Below are 15,303 nucleotides of genomic sequence, written 5' to 3'. Positions count from 1 at the left end.
TGCGATGATTCCTGCACATATTATTCATATCTACTTACAATATGTGTATTGTATCTATATATTACCGCATAGAATAATTTATTTTTATTTTAGTATATATTCCACGGAATTAGTTTTATTCCCAGAAACTATATACATTTTTTCTAAACCGTGCATTGAATATTAACTTGACTTTATATATAGGTATTTATATTATATATTATATTTCATATTATATTCAAGGTAACTCACCGTGTTTCCTTTCTACGCACCCACCCATTTATACAACTCCTGTACCGCGGCCCCCTACTTTGAGTAATTCTCAAAGTTCAATACGTAGGTATACCTACATAATATATTATATACCTACATGTACAGTGGCGTAGCCAGGATTTTTCAATGGGGGGGGGTTTACGGTTTAGGTATATATAAAACAAATTATTTCAAATTGTATTGTACTTCAAATTTCAATTAAAGCATTTATTTATTAATGTCAAACAAAATTTTAATCACATTATAATATTTACATCAACCGTATTCTTCTTGTTTTAGTCGCTAATTTATTTAGGACATCATCAGGGTCTATTATTATATCATTATGTATATTCATCATTGCTAAACCATTCAACCTATTTTCACATGTGGTGTTTCGTAAATATGTTTTCAATCTTTTTAATGTGGAAAAAGTTCGTTCACTGCTAGCAGTTGTGACTGGGAGAGTTGCTAAAATCTGTAAAAGTTTGAAAGTAGAAGGAAATATTGATATGTTACATTTTTGAAGAGCGTCGATGGCATTTTTTGGTAAATCTTTAGTTGCTGTAAATTTTTGTTGCCAAATTTTAATTTCACTCACAGCTGCTAACACACTGCAGTCTAAATCGCCTTGATACATTTCAACTAGCTGCTTAATTTTGTCTTCATTATGTATACTATTGGATGATGGTAAAATAAAGTTAAAATTTTCAATTATAGATCTATGAATTAAAAATCGATCATTTAATTGATTTAAAAAATGATCTATAAATGGAATAAATAAAGATATTCTGTAATAATCTTCAGGCAAATCAACTTGGACATTGCATCTGTTTTTTTGCTTGTTAGCTGTACGAGGAATAGATATCTCAATGTCTAAGGCATCACATTTAGATTTTACATTATTAAATATAATTTTAAATTCACTTTTATCATTTAATCTTAGCTGTTTAATTATATTTACTACGTTGTCAGCGGTTTGAATAGCTTCAACCAGATCTATATTTTTTGTCTGAAGAAACTTACTTAATGGTAAACTCAAACTCAACACGTGTCCCAGTATATAAGTTGCTAGTATAAATTCTGGTTGTCTTATAGCACACAGCAATTGGTATGCTCCTGATGAAGCATCCTTATCAAGCCAAGTACAAATTTCTGATAAACTATCAACTATTGCATCAAATAACTCGAGGAAAATAATGATTGAGTCATGTCGGTCTACCCATCTTGTTGGACATAACAGTTTCAAACGGTTATGAGTTGATGAAGAACATACACGTCCTATTGATTCAGATAAAACATTATTTTTTTGGGGGTATTTAAAAAAAATACAAACTTTTTGAATAGTTCCAGTGCAATTTCTTATAGACTGAATACTACAAGCATCTGAAATAGCCAAATTGAGACTATGGGAACTACAGTGTATATAATGTGCAAGAGGGTAATGTTTAGTAATATGAGCTTGGACTCCATTGAATTGTCCACTCATGGACGCGGCACCATCATACCCTTGACCACGTAGGTATTTTACATCAATTCCGATTTCTTCCAAAGTTGTCAGAAGAGTAGTCGCTAATCCCTTTCCAGTGACATCACTAACAGGAACAAATTTTAAAAAATCTTCTCTCATTATCATTTTTATGGTCATAACCACAGTGTTTTTGAAAACTCGTGCAGATAATATTAAAAATATAATATTATTATTATTATCAAATATCAATCAGGTTTCTGTCGTTTCTGGACGAGTTCTCTGAATATTCAGAAACGTTTTATGTCATATATTTTCATAGATAGTAGGTACTAGAATTAATGAAATATATAATAATTTATTAGATGTTGAAAGTCAATGGGGGGGGGTTTAAACACCCAAAACCCCCCCCTGGCTACGCCACTGTACATGTATAATATAATATACTTAAAACTAACTAAAATTTTACTATACCTATTTAATGGAAATTAGTAGATAATTATATATACATTTTAGATATTTACCTATATACACGTATCACTTATTATTGCTACCTATATTATTTACTTATATATTATTAAAAAGCGAATTATTAAATATATTACGTCATAATAATACATTTTAACACCGTTATAAGTAAATTATCCCCCCTCCATACGAAATTTCTGGCTATTCCACTGATTGTACTTATATACTTATTAATACAAATTGATCTTCACTGTCTATACTGCAATAATGTAATATATAATAAAGTGTTTGTATTCCAAAATAATTTTTTTTTTTTAATAGAAAAGTCATTGACTGCGGGATATACATTTGCAACATAATACCTACTTATAATATACCTACCTACTACTTATATATTTAACATTCCGCGTAGATATTTGAAGCTATACCTACATACAACATATACTACAACAATAATACATTATTCATGATATATAATTAATATATAATACAAGTACCTATATATATGCGCGATGCGTAGGTATATAATATATATACTATAGTCAGTCGTTATATTATCATATTCGTTAATTCCATATACACAGATAAAGTTGTATAACTAAATCATATATTATTTTCCTTTAAATAATACACAAAAATAGAAAATGTATACAATAACAGTAGATAACGAGCGCAGTGGCGTGCGTGCGCTCTCTGGACGTCGTCGGACCTCCCGTGGCGGCGCGTCTGCGGGCCAGTCGAAAATCGTATAATGAGCCGACATGCGCGCGCAAAGATGGCGGCGTTCGACGCCGCGCCGCTTGTCTCGACCGGTCGTAGACCGTAGTCGTGCCGATTGAGATCTGTACACAGTCGGCGGCTGCAGCTAACGTTATATTATTATCATTGTATAATATACGATTTAATATTATTATCGTCATCGTCTGCATGATTATTTTACGTATATATAATTTAACATTATACTATTACATATTTTAGGGATATATTATACGCTTCAACCGGCGCAGGTGGACCGCGACGATGACATCTTAATATAATAATAATATATATAGGTATATTTATATGTATACAATCATATACATCAGTAGGCGTCTAACATCTTTATATTTTCCTCGTATACAGAAACCTGCAGCAGCGCTTTCTTAAAATACTAAAAATTCGGTCGTCTCATCTGCAGCTCGTCTACCAACCATATTAATATATTCTATAATTTATATATATATAGGTACCTACTATATATTATTATATATACCGAGAAACGTTTTTGTATTTTTTTTCCTAGAACACTGTTTTTCGAGCAAGTATGATGACGATGAGGAAGATACCAAAGACTATAGAGATTATTATATTATTTTCGGTCGTTTGTTTTCCGCGCATCATAAAATTCGAACACCGGCTTTCGCCTGCTGCAGTCACGCGCGCACTTACAGATTGAATTCGACGACGGTTCCCTATCGTGAGACGCACAACTATATAATATAATAATATAATATAATGATTTTGAAAGTCGACTATATTTTACACACACACACACACACACATGTATGTATATATTGTCTGTATATATAGCACCCGTCGTTCTTTAGACGGCGACGACGACGCCGCCGCCGCTGACACAATGCGCAATTTTCCATCTCACCGGTTATAATGTAATAACGACGCCATATACATAGTATTATACCATCTCCCGATCATCGTCACCCCCACCCTTTCGCCAACCAGACTTTGAAAATTCTCCCTCGGCCGCTATACATGCCTACATATAAATCTATATTATACATAATTTTTTGTTTTCCCTTTACTCGAGTTTTTGTTGTCGCGCGCCCTCTTTTCTAACGATATATATATACCCATATATGTACGGTATAAAATATTATATTTGACGTTTCGTCGAGGGGCCGTGACTAAAAATTTGTATGTATCTACCTACTTAGGCGGATCGCAATGATGTTTTGTATAATATATTGTATATGATATAATGGCGAGTATATGTGTGTTGTCGCTTTGCACAATACCTATATATGACATTGTATATTACTGCTGCACTGTTCGGCGTCAGGCGCGTCGCGATTCGAGAGTCAACACCGCTTTTGTTGTGTTCCATATTATATATAACATATAGGTACAATAAGAAAAATTTGTCGAAGAGGTACAATGTATTATATATATGCGCATTAGACATAGTAGATACCTATATATAAAACGTCCCTCATCGTGTACATATAATACCTATATGTACAGCACTAATCTGTCTGCGTGTGACCTTTGTCATGCTGTTAATATTTTATGAGTATAAGTATAAATTGTAAGGTTTATATTATAATAAAAGGTATACGCTACGCTTTTGAGCGCACGCGTTGGGCCGACACGTCTTTTCACGCGCCATTTCCTTTTTATTTATTTATTCCCTTCAAATTTGTTGGCACTTTTCTATTCATCTCTTATCTCTTCACCGGTGCAAATACGTCCGTCGTCTGCAGCTAATATTTGTATCGAAAATATTATAAAATATATAAGTCCACGCTTACACCTTTAATCCGTCTCATAATGTAGGTACCTATATACATAGATACTGCTGCAGCGCATTTTAACGGTCACAACAATAAAAATACACATCACATGCATATATATATACACATTCCATTTTATAGGAATGTCATACTGTATTATATTGTACCTTATTATATGGCGTCCGTTATTCGAATTCGGATTTCAAAAGTCGCTGGCGATCAGACGTCCAGGTCGCCGTAGATATGTCGATACACGCTCACAGTGCTCACACATATATCGTATATTATATTTCATATATGCATAATATATGTACTTATATAATATTATTTATATATATATATATATATATATATATATAATATATAGTTGGAGCTTATATATATACGTAGGCAAACGACGACCGTTATCTCTCATAAACTCCAAAAGGGTTGAGGTCAGGAATACAATTTATTTTACCGCCGGACCGTCGTCCTTAATGGGTTTTCATGATATATATACATAGGAAGGTATAATACTGGTAGTGCATACTTCCAGAAGGACTGTAAATACCAATATATAAATACTAATATATATAGTCAACGAATTTTTTGAACGTGACGAATAATAACATATTATTTTTGACGAGCCGGTTCTCGAGCAGAGCAGTTTTCCTTTTATATTTGTATGAAACCCAGATAATATATAGAACCGGAATCCGGATTTCTTAACTTCATTTTATACATACATAATATATGGAAACTGTATATAATCATCATTAAATATATATACGTTAGTACCTATATATACAAAACCTATACAAAATTCACTGCATGCTGCAGGTTTCAGATATTATATACTAATACTATTTTCTAAATCACTCTTCACGTTATAAAATATAGATGTTAATACATTATTTAGGTTGGTTTCTATCTGCCGGATTTCAAAACCCAAATAAGAATACATATAGGCATAAAAATATTGTGTTTATAACACGTCAACAAACAGTGCACTTGAGGATAATAGCTATATTTATAGATACATTTAGAGTATTAAGAGTACAATACATTTTTAACATAGACATAGTTTATTTTCGTGGACCTAACTTAACCTATCAGGAAACTTCGTGATCACTTCGATCTGAAGGTTATATATTAATCTCGCACAGTCTTTGACAGTGTTCAATATTCACTGTAATTATGTTACATGTATTATTATGATATTATAATATGCGTCCATGAAGGCATGATACGACTAAAAACATCGAGGGCGCGCGCCATTATCATATATATGTTTCAGCGACGAAAGGGCGCCTTTGATATCGTTATGGCGACGGTGGCGGACATGAATAATAGTAATAATATTTCCACTCAGTAAGTTGTGAGTGTATAACAATATGATATACGGTAGCAACGGCAGCAGCAGCGGCTCTGTCCGCTCGACGGCCCTGAGAGCAGCGCTGTCACGAGCGCCGGCGGCCACACGGTGGTGACACGTAGTCCGAGGCCGGTCCGCCGAGCGGCGCGCCGGTCGGACGGAAGCGAGAGACGGGAGCGCGGCGCGCGCGCACACACACACGCGCACACGAACGGGCGCGCGGCGACGGTGCACGCCGCTGAACACCAACGACAACTACTACGCGCTCGTGTCGGCCCGTTTGTGAGCCGTCGGGTGCGGTGTGTCGTCACCCGTCATCGGCGGTCGTCACTTCTCACGTCAGTCCGCTCTCGTGCACCGTGCGTACGAAACTTCGGACCTCCGCCGCACACGCACACGCGCCGTCCGCGGTCTCGGTAGTTCCGTTCGCGTATTTCGCATACAATAATATATTATAATAACATTAAAAAAAAATCGTCGTCTCTAGAAAAGTTTTGCCTTTCCGATTTTTTTTTGATTTTTTATTTTATCGTTCGTTATAATTTTTATTTGTTTATAATTTTTCAAAAGTGAAACGGCGCGATAATTATTCTCGCAACGGTTTTTTTATTCACCGCGGACTTTGTGTTCGTACTTGATTTTTTAAAATTTATTTGACTCTAGATACAACCCTTGGTCGCACATGATCACGTTGTCGTAATAATCGAGCGCGCGACTCGTCCGTCTGAGCTGCGGGCACGATTTATATAAAATATTTATAAATATTGTATTATTATCAAATAAAGTATAGAACTATCCACGCGAACGCAAATTATTACATAATATAATGTGCACAACAAATGCTTTATTGTTTTACTATCATTATAATAATATAATACTCTAAACTGATCTGGATTGTCTTCTTGTGTTCTGTTGCCGAACCTGACCTAACACCAACCGACGTCTGGACGCCACCGATATCTTCTTCTGCACCAACATCCACGCCCGCGGTCATCTATCACCTAAACCTCGTACGAAACCACAACAATTATCATCATCGGCGACCTCGGGGACGCTGCCGTCGGTACGCTGTACGGTGGCGGTGAACACGATGTTACCACCGGTGCAGGGTGCCCGACCCCGACAGCCGGACCCGGGCTGAGTTGGTGGACGATGATGAACGGCGGCCTGTACGAGGACAGCCCGCCGGCACCACCACCGCCGTCGTCCGTGTCGCTGCAGCCGCCTTCTGTGGACATCGCACGCGCCGCGCCAGCGGCCGTCATTAAGACTTCGCCGTCGTCCACGCCGATCACGTCATCCGTCACGCCGCCGCCGCAGCAACAGCAACAGCAGCAACAACAGCAACCGCCGCCGCTGTTGCACATACCAGCCAAGCGGCTGCAGTCTCATTCCATTGGCGGCGGTGGTGGCGGTTACGAGTGCATGGACACCGCCGCTGGTTCGGCGGGCGTCATCAGACACTCGCACCACCAGTGGAACGCGTACTCGCCGGCCGTTGTCGACCACGCAGCGTTCGACCAGTACGGCGCGCCGCCTCATCACCACCACCACCACCAGCCAGCCGCGCCGACCTACTACAACCTGGCCGCGGACGCTGGCGGCGGTCATCATCACCACCATCACCACCATCACCGGACGTCTATGGACGGTGGTGGTGGTGGTGGCGGCCGCAAACCGCCCACTGGCCTGCCGTTCTGGTCACCCGCGGCCACAGACTATTGTGGCGGTGGCCTCGGAGGTGGCGGTGGCGGTGGCGGTCTGGCCAGTAAGTACACCAACGGTGGCGTGACGCCGTGTAGCAGTTCCGCCGGACCACCGTCCGCCGCCGACCACCATCACCAGTTCTCGCAGTCCTGGTGCACCAATTACTCGCCGTACACCACCACTACGTCGTCATCATCGTCGTCATCCGTGGCAGCGGCAGCCGCGGCCGCAGCCGCAGCCGCCGCTTCGGCGTCCCGACATCCGTCCGGCGGCGGCCCTACCGACACGCCGCAGCCGACGTACCTACAATCCGGCAGCCCTGGCGACGACCGGGGCGGCAACAACTCGTCGCGCATAACGTCTGGCTCGGCCGACGGTTCTGCCGCCGGTCCGTTCGGCCACGACAACGCGTACCAGTCGCCGGCGCCACCGCCTCCGTCGTCGTTGCCGCTCAGGAACTACGGAAGTTCGCACGATCCCGTCACGTCGACACCGTACCCGCCAACAGGTACGTACTCGTTTATTAAATCATTTATATTTTATAATACCTCATCGCGACTAAGCCATATATTTTATACATATCTTAAAAAACTAAAAAAATAATGCGCGTGTCACACACCCTTATACATCGTTTTACCTTCTCGCAGGCAAAATAATAATAATAATAATAATAGTAGAAGTAATAATAAAAACAACTCGGTTTGACCCGGTTGTGAGTTCTGAGAACGATATATACGTGCCGCGGGGTCGGAGACTTGTATAAAAATTTTTGACATAAATAAACGATTTCAAAACAAACACGACGTACAACGTAATGACGTAATATATTACGACCTTTTCTTCTTTTTCTTCTTCTACACGCCTGCTATATATGCGCGTGCAGTACACTATAATATATATAGGTAAATGTGCCGCATCATGTATACATAATATGCTGTAGTGGGTGCTGCTGCAGAGGGGCGGTGTGCATATGTATATATATGTGCGGCACACATGACGTATACCTATGTATTATATATACCTGTAGCAGCCGAGTGTAGGTATATAACCTATACATAGGTATCACGTATATATGTATATTATATGGTTTATAATATTATTATTATTATTGTGCGGCGCGAGCAATAGAGGCGATACGTGCACGGGCGTCCGTCCGCGTACAAAAGGACGGGCGGCCGTAAAGTATACGATTTTATTGGACGGGTAGGTCAGCTGTCTCTGCGGCAGTTCGATGCCGATGCCGTCGCGTATATTATTATTATTATTATTATTATCATTGTGTGTATATTATTATTATACTATACACAGTCAGCTCAGCAGCACTCACGCAGAGCGGCATCGGTCGGTCCGTCGTCGTCGCACGGCCTGGTATACATAGGTAAACCTACCTAAAGCGCGCGGGGACCAGATTATAATAAAAAAATAATAATAATAACGATGACGACGACGACGACGATGATGATAATACATCCTGGTGCTACCGAATTCGTTGTCCACCCAATGTACACGAATTGTACGAATTTAAATAATAATATTATTATTATATCTTCTACTGCTGCACGCAGCGGTGATTTTGATTTCGGCTGTATCGTGTGAAGGAGCGCCCGGGTATCGCTTTAGATCAGTTTTTGCGTGGTCTACCTATTCTCGAATCTCGATATTATATTAAATTAAAATATAAATTATTATAAAATTATGATGCCATTAAATCGCGTGCCTAGATGTGTGTGTCTGTGTGTAGTCTAACGTGTCGTTTGTACGCGTGCGGTACTGCATATTATAGTGCATGTTATACTTATAAAATAATTTACTCGTGATTCGCGTATAAATCTCGAGTTTGTGCCACGGTCGCCGTGCAGCTCGTTTCAAATAATTTATCATCTAAACGGCGTTTTTTATTTTCATATTATTTTAGTTATCTCGTAAAATATTAATAAAATACAATATTCCAGCACCGGGACACGGTAAAAACTAAAAACAAACAAAAAAAAAACAAAAAAATTAAACGCGAACAAAACCTACATTATATTATATATAGATAATTAGAAAATGTCAGTCTTTGTAGGAATATAAAACGCGAGTAAAATAACGTTAAAATCGAATAATATTATAATATTACATAATATAATACATATATCGATACCGACCGATGTCGCGTTCCGCCGTACGTAATTTGCAGCTGTCCCTGCGGCGGCGGTGGCGTTCGCACCCTTATCCGAGCGTATCTTCTATAATATACGCTAGTTTTTCTGCTCACTCGGCTTCCCATCATTCGATACATGGGTAGGTGTTTTCATTACGTGACAAATGTTGCTGCAGTTGCAAACCATTATTATTATTATTATTTATTTTGTTTGCACAAATTCGCGCGGCCATTGTGTACCTACTTCATATTATATAGGTAGGTACAATATATATATTATTATGATATCGAATCGGCGCGGCGCGGCGGTGGTCCCCGGAGGATTGCGGACGCTGACGACCAATAAATTTTTTCGGATTAAAAGCTCGGCTCCCATCGCCTCGCCACCTTCACCTCCAATGCGCTCTGAATTCCCTGCCACGAGCGTGTCATACATACATTATAGACATTCAGGTATGAGAGTATTATAGCCTATAGGTAACTGCAGCAGCATATATGTCCGAAATAACCGAAACGTTGACCGCGGCAGTGCGTTAACGCCGAAACGATATACTTAACTAAACTATACTTAGGTGTTTTTATTACCACAGTTCTTGACAGCTTTACGACTCGAGACACTTTTTACAACTGCAACCACCGCCGCCGGTGCTACCACTAAACTGCTTATGATGCAGTTCAATCGCCTGCACCCGTCGTACAACAATATCAGGCATATCGCATAAAAAAAAAAAAAAAAACATTTTTGATTTGTAAGCTCACCAACGACTATACGCTCACACAAATGCAGGTACCACCTATATACCTAATATGAGCATAAAAATATATACCTATAATCAACCTATTATAATCATCGAATTCGGTGCGTGATGTATTAGAATAGGACAGACGTTTTTTATGTAATTAAATAATGTACCATATCAACCATGATCATTGAGATTATTATGGTTAAATCGTAGTGATAAACACCTTGTTTTAAAACTGAGGATAATATGAAAAATATTTTAGAAGGCAACTGGGAGTTATTATTCAATGAAAATTCTAAAAATATCCTTCGTTTGTGCAGTGCCGTGAGATTGAGATGTTTTCACAAAACGATTAAACTAGAATTACATTCAAAACAGTTATGTTTCTTGGTTAAACGTTATTCTTAATTCTCTAACTGCCTACAAGTATTTTACACTTCTTCAATAATTGGGTTAAGGTTACAAACAGGTTTTCATTATTTTTCGTCACTCTCGCAGTCGCGAGTTCATCTAGTCACATCAGTTTCACGTCAAAACTGTACAAACTCATATAATAGGTATACCTACTAGGTACCTCAAAAAAAATCTATATATTTATATAATACAGAGCTGAAATTGGGAATGGGGGTGAAAGAGAACATTTACTCACGTCTCAAAACAGTTACTTAAAAAGTGTCACCATAAACATATCCTCCAAAAGCTACATTTAACACTCAAATATACCTTTTTTGCTTTAAAAAAAAATTTTTTACTATCTTACCAAGAAATATATTTTATGCTATTTAAAACATTAAGTTGCAGAAATAGAGTAAAGCATTGCAATAGTAACAGTGGAGGTATCTTCCATCGACAACTTCACTGCGTTTTAAAATCATTGTTAATTATTTTAAATTTTAATTATCTCTAGTATAGTTTATAATACTTTTTACTAATGTTCCTTATTTTTAATCATATTATCCTTAATTTATACATTGAATAAGCCTTAGATGACATAAAAAATATGAAGCGGTAAAAACTATGTATAGAGGTCATAGTGTCTCTTGTTGTTTCTAGCTACTTTAAGCCCTGATATCAGTGCTGCAGTACAACACGTCATATATTATATAGGCACATATAGGCGACATTTATAGCTACTGCATGTTATTGCTACTACGCAAATGTTGACGACCACTGTCGGTTCCATATATACAAGATTGTTATTACTTATTACTAAATATATACGTGTACGCCGACGACACTTCGAGAGTGCCATTTCGAAGGAACATAATATTATAACCATAACGCGTGTGCGCGCACATTATACCACGCGCACACACACACATACACACACTTGAGCGTACAAATGATATATACGTGAGCGCGTGTACGCGCGTAGAAAAATTTAAATTCCGTTTATACTTCAATATAACATCTGCTTATTATTATTAGTTTCTACGCGCGCGACCCGTCTGCCCTCGTCGCCGGGCGTGTTTTATATAATATTTTATATATAGGTACACGCGCGCAACTCCTACACGTTACTATAATATGTTCTATATACACATTATTTTAATGATAATATGTCGCGCACGAAAGAAAAAAAAAAACATTTTTTAATTTTCCAAGTTGCCAACACGCGGCGGCGACGGGGTGTGCGCATAGAGTGCCCCTAGACAGCTGCGACGCCCGCCCGACCGTGTATTTTGTCCCGCGTTAATACATTATAATATCTATACGTGTGCGTGTGTGCGTGTGAGCGTGTATGCGTGTAGGCTTATACTTTGTGTAGCACGACACACCTCGTATAGTTGATTTCGAATCGAAACTCGAAAGCCAATACCCAAGTCCGGGCGAACGACATAAGTATAGGTGCCTACCTACATTCCGCCGGAAGAAATTCCAATCGCCGTTGCTTTACGAACAAAAATCAACCCTTTAGTGCGCAGTGTGCGACGGTCAGAATATAATGCAAAATATTGCCCACTTTATATAACATAATATTAGAGGTTTGAGGTTCAGAATACGCATAAAATCTTATAAATTGAAAAGAAAAAACCAACGCCTGTTTCGAAATTCATTAAAAAAAACGACCACTAAACATTATGTACTCATATATTATTATTATTATTATAATGACGCGTTTATGTATCATATATACACATATTTTATCGAGAACCGGCTGCGGTATATTGTGCGATCAACAGGGGCGGTTGTTTGCAAATTTCACCCCAACCAAATCGCGCGAGGGATGTTACTCGCAAACGAAAAACAGATAGCTTTTATGAACACTCCGAAGAAATTTCTAACGAAACCCTACCTATATACATTGTACTGCGACTAGGTAACACTCCCGCCCATTTAAATGCTTGTCGTATATATATATATATATGTATATACCTGCAGCGTTCACCCATATCTACACAATATTCATATGGTATAAAGGTGTTTATATATATATATATATATATATATATATATATATGAAGGCATGCGGTTGTATGGCCCATATTATACCGTGCAGTGATCACCCGCGGCACAGCATTTGTCGTGTAGGTACCCATATATTATATCATACGTATAAAACATTTTTATACAAAGCGTTTTGACGATTTAAACAAAAATAATATTCAAATGACCGATGCACAGGTAGTACAAACATGCGCACAGCCTGCATACCTATACAGACGTGGTATAATAAATACCTATATTTTAGTTAGCCGTTTGACCGAGTCGATCGCCGATACCACATAATATAATGGGTATTTGATCGAGCTATGGCTTAACGGCGCCGAACCGGCCGTAAACATATCACTCTATATAATACACGTACAAATCGACCGTGAAGTGTTTAATGTTATATCGTTGTAAAAATAAAAATAGTTTTCAATCCGTTTGGAAAAAAAAAAAAAATTTATGTCAGGATCAGCGGTGCAGATTAATAATAATAATAATAATAAAAATACAAATATTAACTCGTGATCGACAACAGTTTTGGCTCTAAAATTATTTACTTTTGATTTCGCTTTGCAACTTGCAATAGTATCTTACGACGAAAACATAAAAAATTTTTGAAATGAAATTATACAAGACGTATCACGGAATTCTATTATAGCGACAAATATTTTATAGTGTTTGATATAATATGTAACCCGTATATTTTTAAGTAGTATTTCAATATAAATTGAATTACATTTAATTCCAGATAACTTGTTTCCAATGAATTCATACTTACGAACAGTTATGATAAAGCGTAACTCTTAAGAGTAATATCTATATAATAAACCTTTACAAAAAATACTGTCAATTTTTTAGAAGTTTATTGTTTTGCATCAGCTGACATTCCGAATAATATTAGAAGTAATCCATTTTTATCGAATTAGTAAAAGTGTCAGTCGCCTAGAAAAACCATATCGTAGTATTAGAACTCGTTTTAAATGTCATAATTCCAAATCAATTTTTAAGGTACGTTGTAAGACATATTACTTTTATTATGATTCAACTAAATTTCAAAAAAAAAACCCTACCTAACAGTTGCAGTCGTTGCATATTTATATATTATATATAGGTACATAATTTATTTATTTTAAAACTTTTAACATAACTATTATAGTGCGATTCTATTACAGTATACAAATATAGAATAGATAGAAATATTCAATATCAATAATAGGTACAATTGATAATAACATAATCCGATTAAAATTTAAAATAACATAAGTACATAATTTATAAATACTATGTATAATTAACACGATGCATATATTAAAGCCTAAATATGTTAAATTATAATAATAAAACAATGCAAAATGTGTTATATCTATATACAGTTATTATATTAAAATTAACTATTGAAATTTTTATTTTTCTATCATAAATTTACGAGCCCATTGACACAAATATTTTTTATTAACTCCGTTGGTTTTGCATCCTCGCAGGTTCGCTGTCAAGCATCGGCATGGGCGTCGGGTCCAACCCGCTGGAGTGGACCGGTCAGGTGACGGTGCGCAAGAAGAGAAAACCGTACTCGAAGTTCCAAACGTTGGAGCTGGAGAAGGAGTTTCTGTTCAACGCGTACGTGTCCAAGCAGAAGCGCTGGGAGCTGGCCCGGAACCTGGCGCTGTCCGAACGCCAGGTGAAAATATGGTTCCAGAACAGGCGCATGAAGAACAAGAAGAACAGCCAGCGACAGGCCGTGCAACAGCAACAGCAGCAGCAACAACAGCAACAGCAGCAGTCCAACAACAACAACAGCAACGGCAGCGCCAACGCCAATCACCAGCACCACATGCAGGTGATCGGCGGCCACCACGGCAACGGGCCCATCAAACACCATCAGTGACCGTCGCATTACTCTGGAGCCGCCACCGCCGCCCACCCACCGATGAACATGCACCACATCCATCATCAACTACAGCCGCTGCCCCCGCCGCCGCACCACCATCACCATCATTACTCGATGCAATCCGTCTGAGCACTTACGGCGAAAGTCCGAGTGCGACGTAAGTCTTAACCTATTTCACATAACATATTACGTATAGTAAAGCATTCGCGGAGAAGGGTTCGATCCCTTTTTGGTTTTTGGGCTCGGCGTGATCGGTAATTTTACTTTTTGATTTCCGTCAACTCTCAACATAAATGTCTCAGTGTGCATATTTTATGCGGGTAGCCAAAAAAACGTCCGAGTACGATATTGCAGTAGT

General features: G+C 38.2%; 2 protein-coding genes across 4 annotated transcripts in view; one reads left to right on the top strand and one right to left on the bottom strand.

Moving 5' to 3' along the window:
• The window catches only part of LOC107162296 (uncharacterized), a 115,249-nt gene extending 100,164 nt beyond the window's left edge, over positions 1-15,085 (top strand). For all 3 annotated transcript variants that reach the window (XM_089219484.1, XM_089219483.1, XM_089219485.1), the window contains 2 exons: positions 7,140-8,246; positions 14,539-15,085. In XM_089219484.1, coding sequence (XP_089075610.1) covers positions 7,184-8,246; positions 14,539-14,942 — 1,467 coding nt within the window. In that variant the 5' untranslated portion in view covers positions 7,140-7,183 and the 3' untranslated portion in view covers positions 14,943-15,085. The remainder of the gene's footprint in view (positions 1-7,139; positions 8,247-14,538) is intronic.
• On the bottom strand, positions 503-1,861 carry LOC149058821 (zinc finger MYM-type protein 1-like). Its single transcript, XM_089218481.1, has 4 exons — positions 1,609-1,861; positions 1,196-1,512; positions 1,049-1,107; positions 503-908 (listed from the first exon to the last, which is right to left on the bottom strand). The coding sequence occupies exons 1-4, from the start codon at positions 1,859-1,861 to the stop codon at positions 503-505; spliced, it is 1,035 nt and encodes a 344-aa protein (XP_089074607.1).
• Positions 15,086-15,303: the final 218 nt, after the last annotated feature.

Source organism: Diuraphis noxia, unplaced genomic scaffold, assembly GCF_037042655.1.
Source record: "Diuraphis noxia isolate RWA-SAM2 unplaced genomic scaffold, SU_Dnox_SAM2 contig0002, whole genome shotgun sequence".
NCBI classification, from domain to species: domain Eukaryota; kingdom Metazoa; phylum Arthropoda; class Insecta; order Hemiptera; family Aphididae; genus Diuraphis; species Diuraphis noxia.
The sequence above is the reverse complement of the archived record's forward strand: the minus strand, read 5'-3'. Positions and strand labels throughout refer to the sequence as shown.

Excerpts from the sequence above, each read along its gene's own strand:
- LOC149058821 (XM_089218481.1), bottom strand. The coding sequence starts at position 1,861 with ATGAGAGAAGATTTTTTAAAATTTGTTCCTGTTAGTGATGTCACTGGA. Across the intron at positions 1,513-1,608 it reads GGCTATTTCAGATGCTTGTA|GACGTGTATGTTCTTCATCA; the intron begins GTATTCAGTCTA and ends CTGAATCAATAG. Across the intron at positions 1,108-1,195 it reads TTCAAACCGCTGACAACGTA|ACATTGAGATATCTATTCCT; the intron begins GTAAATATAATT and ends GTGATGCCTTAG.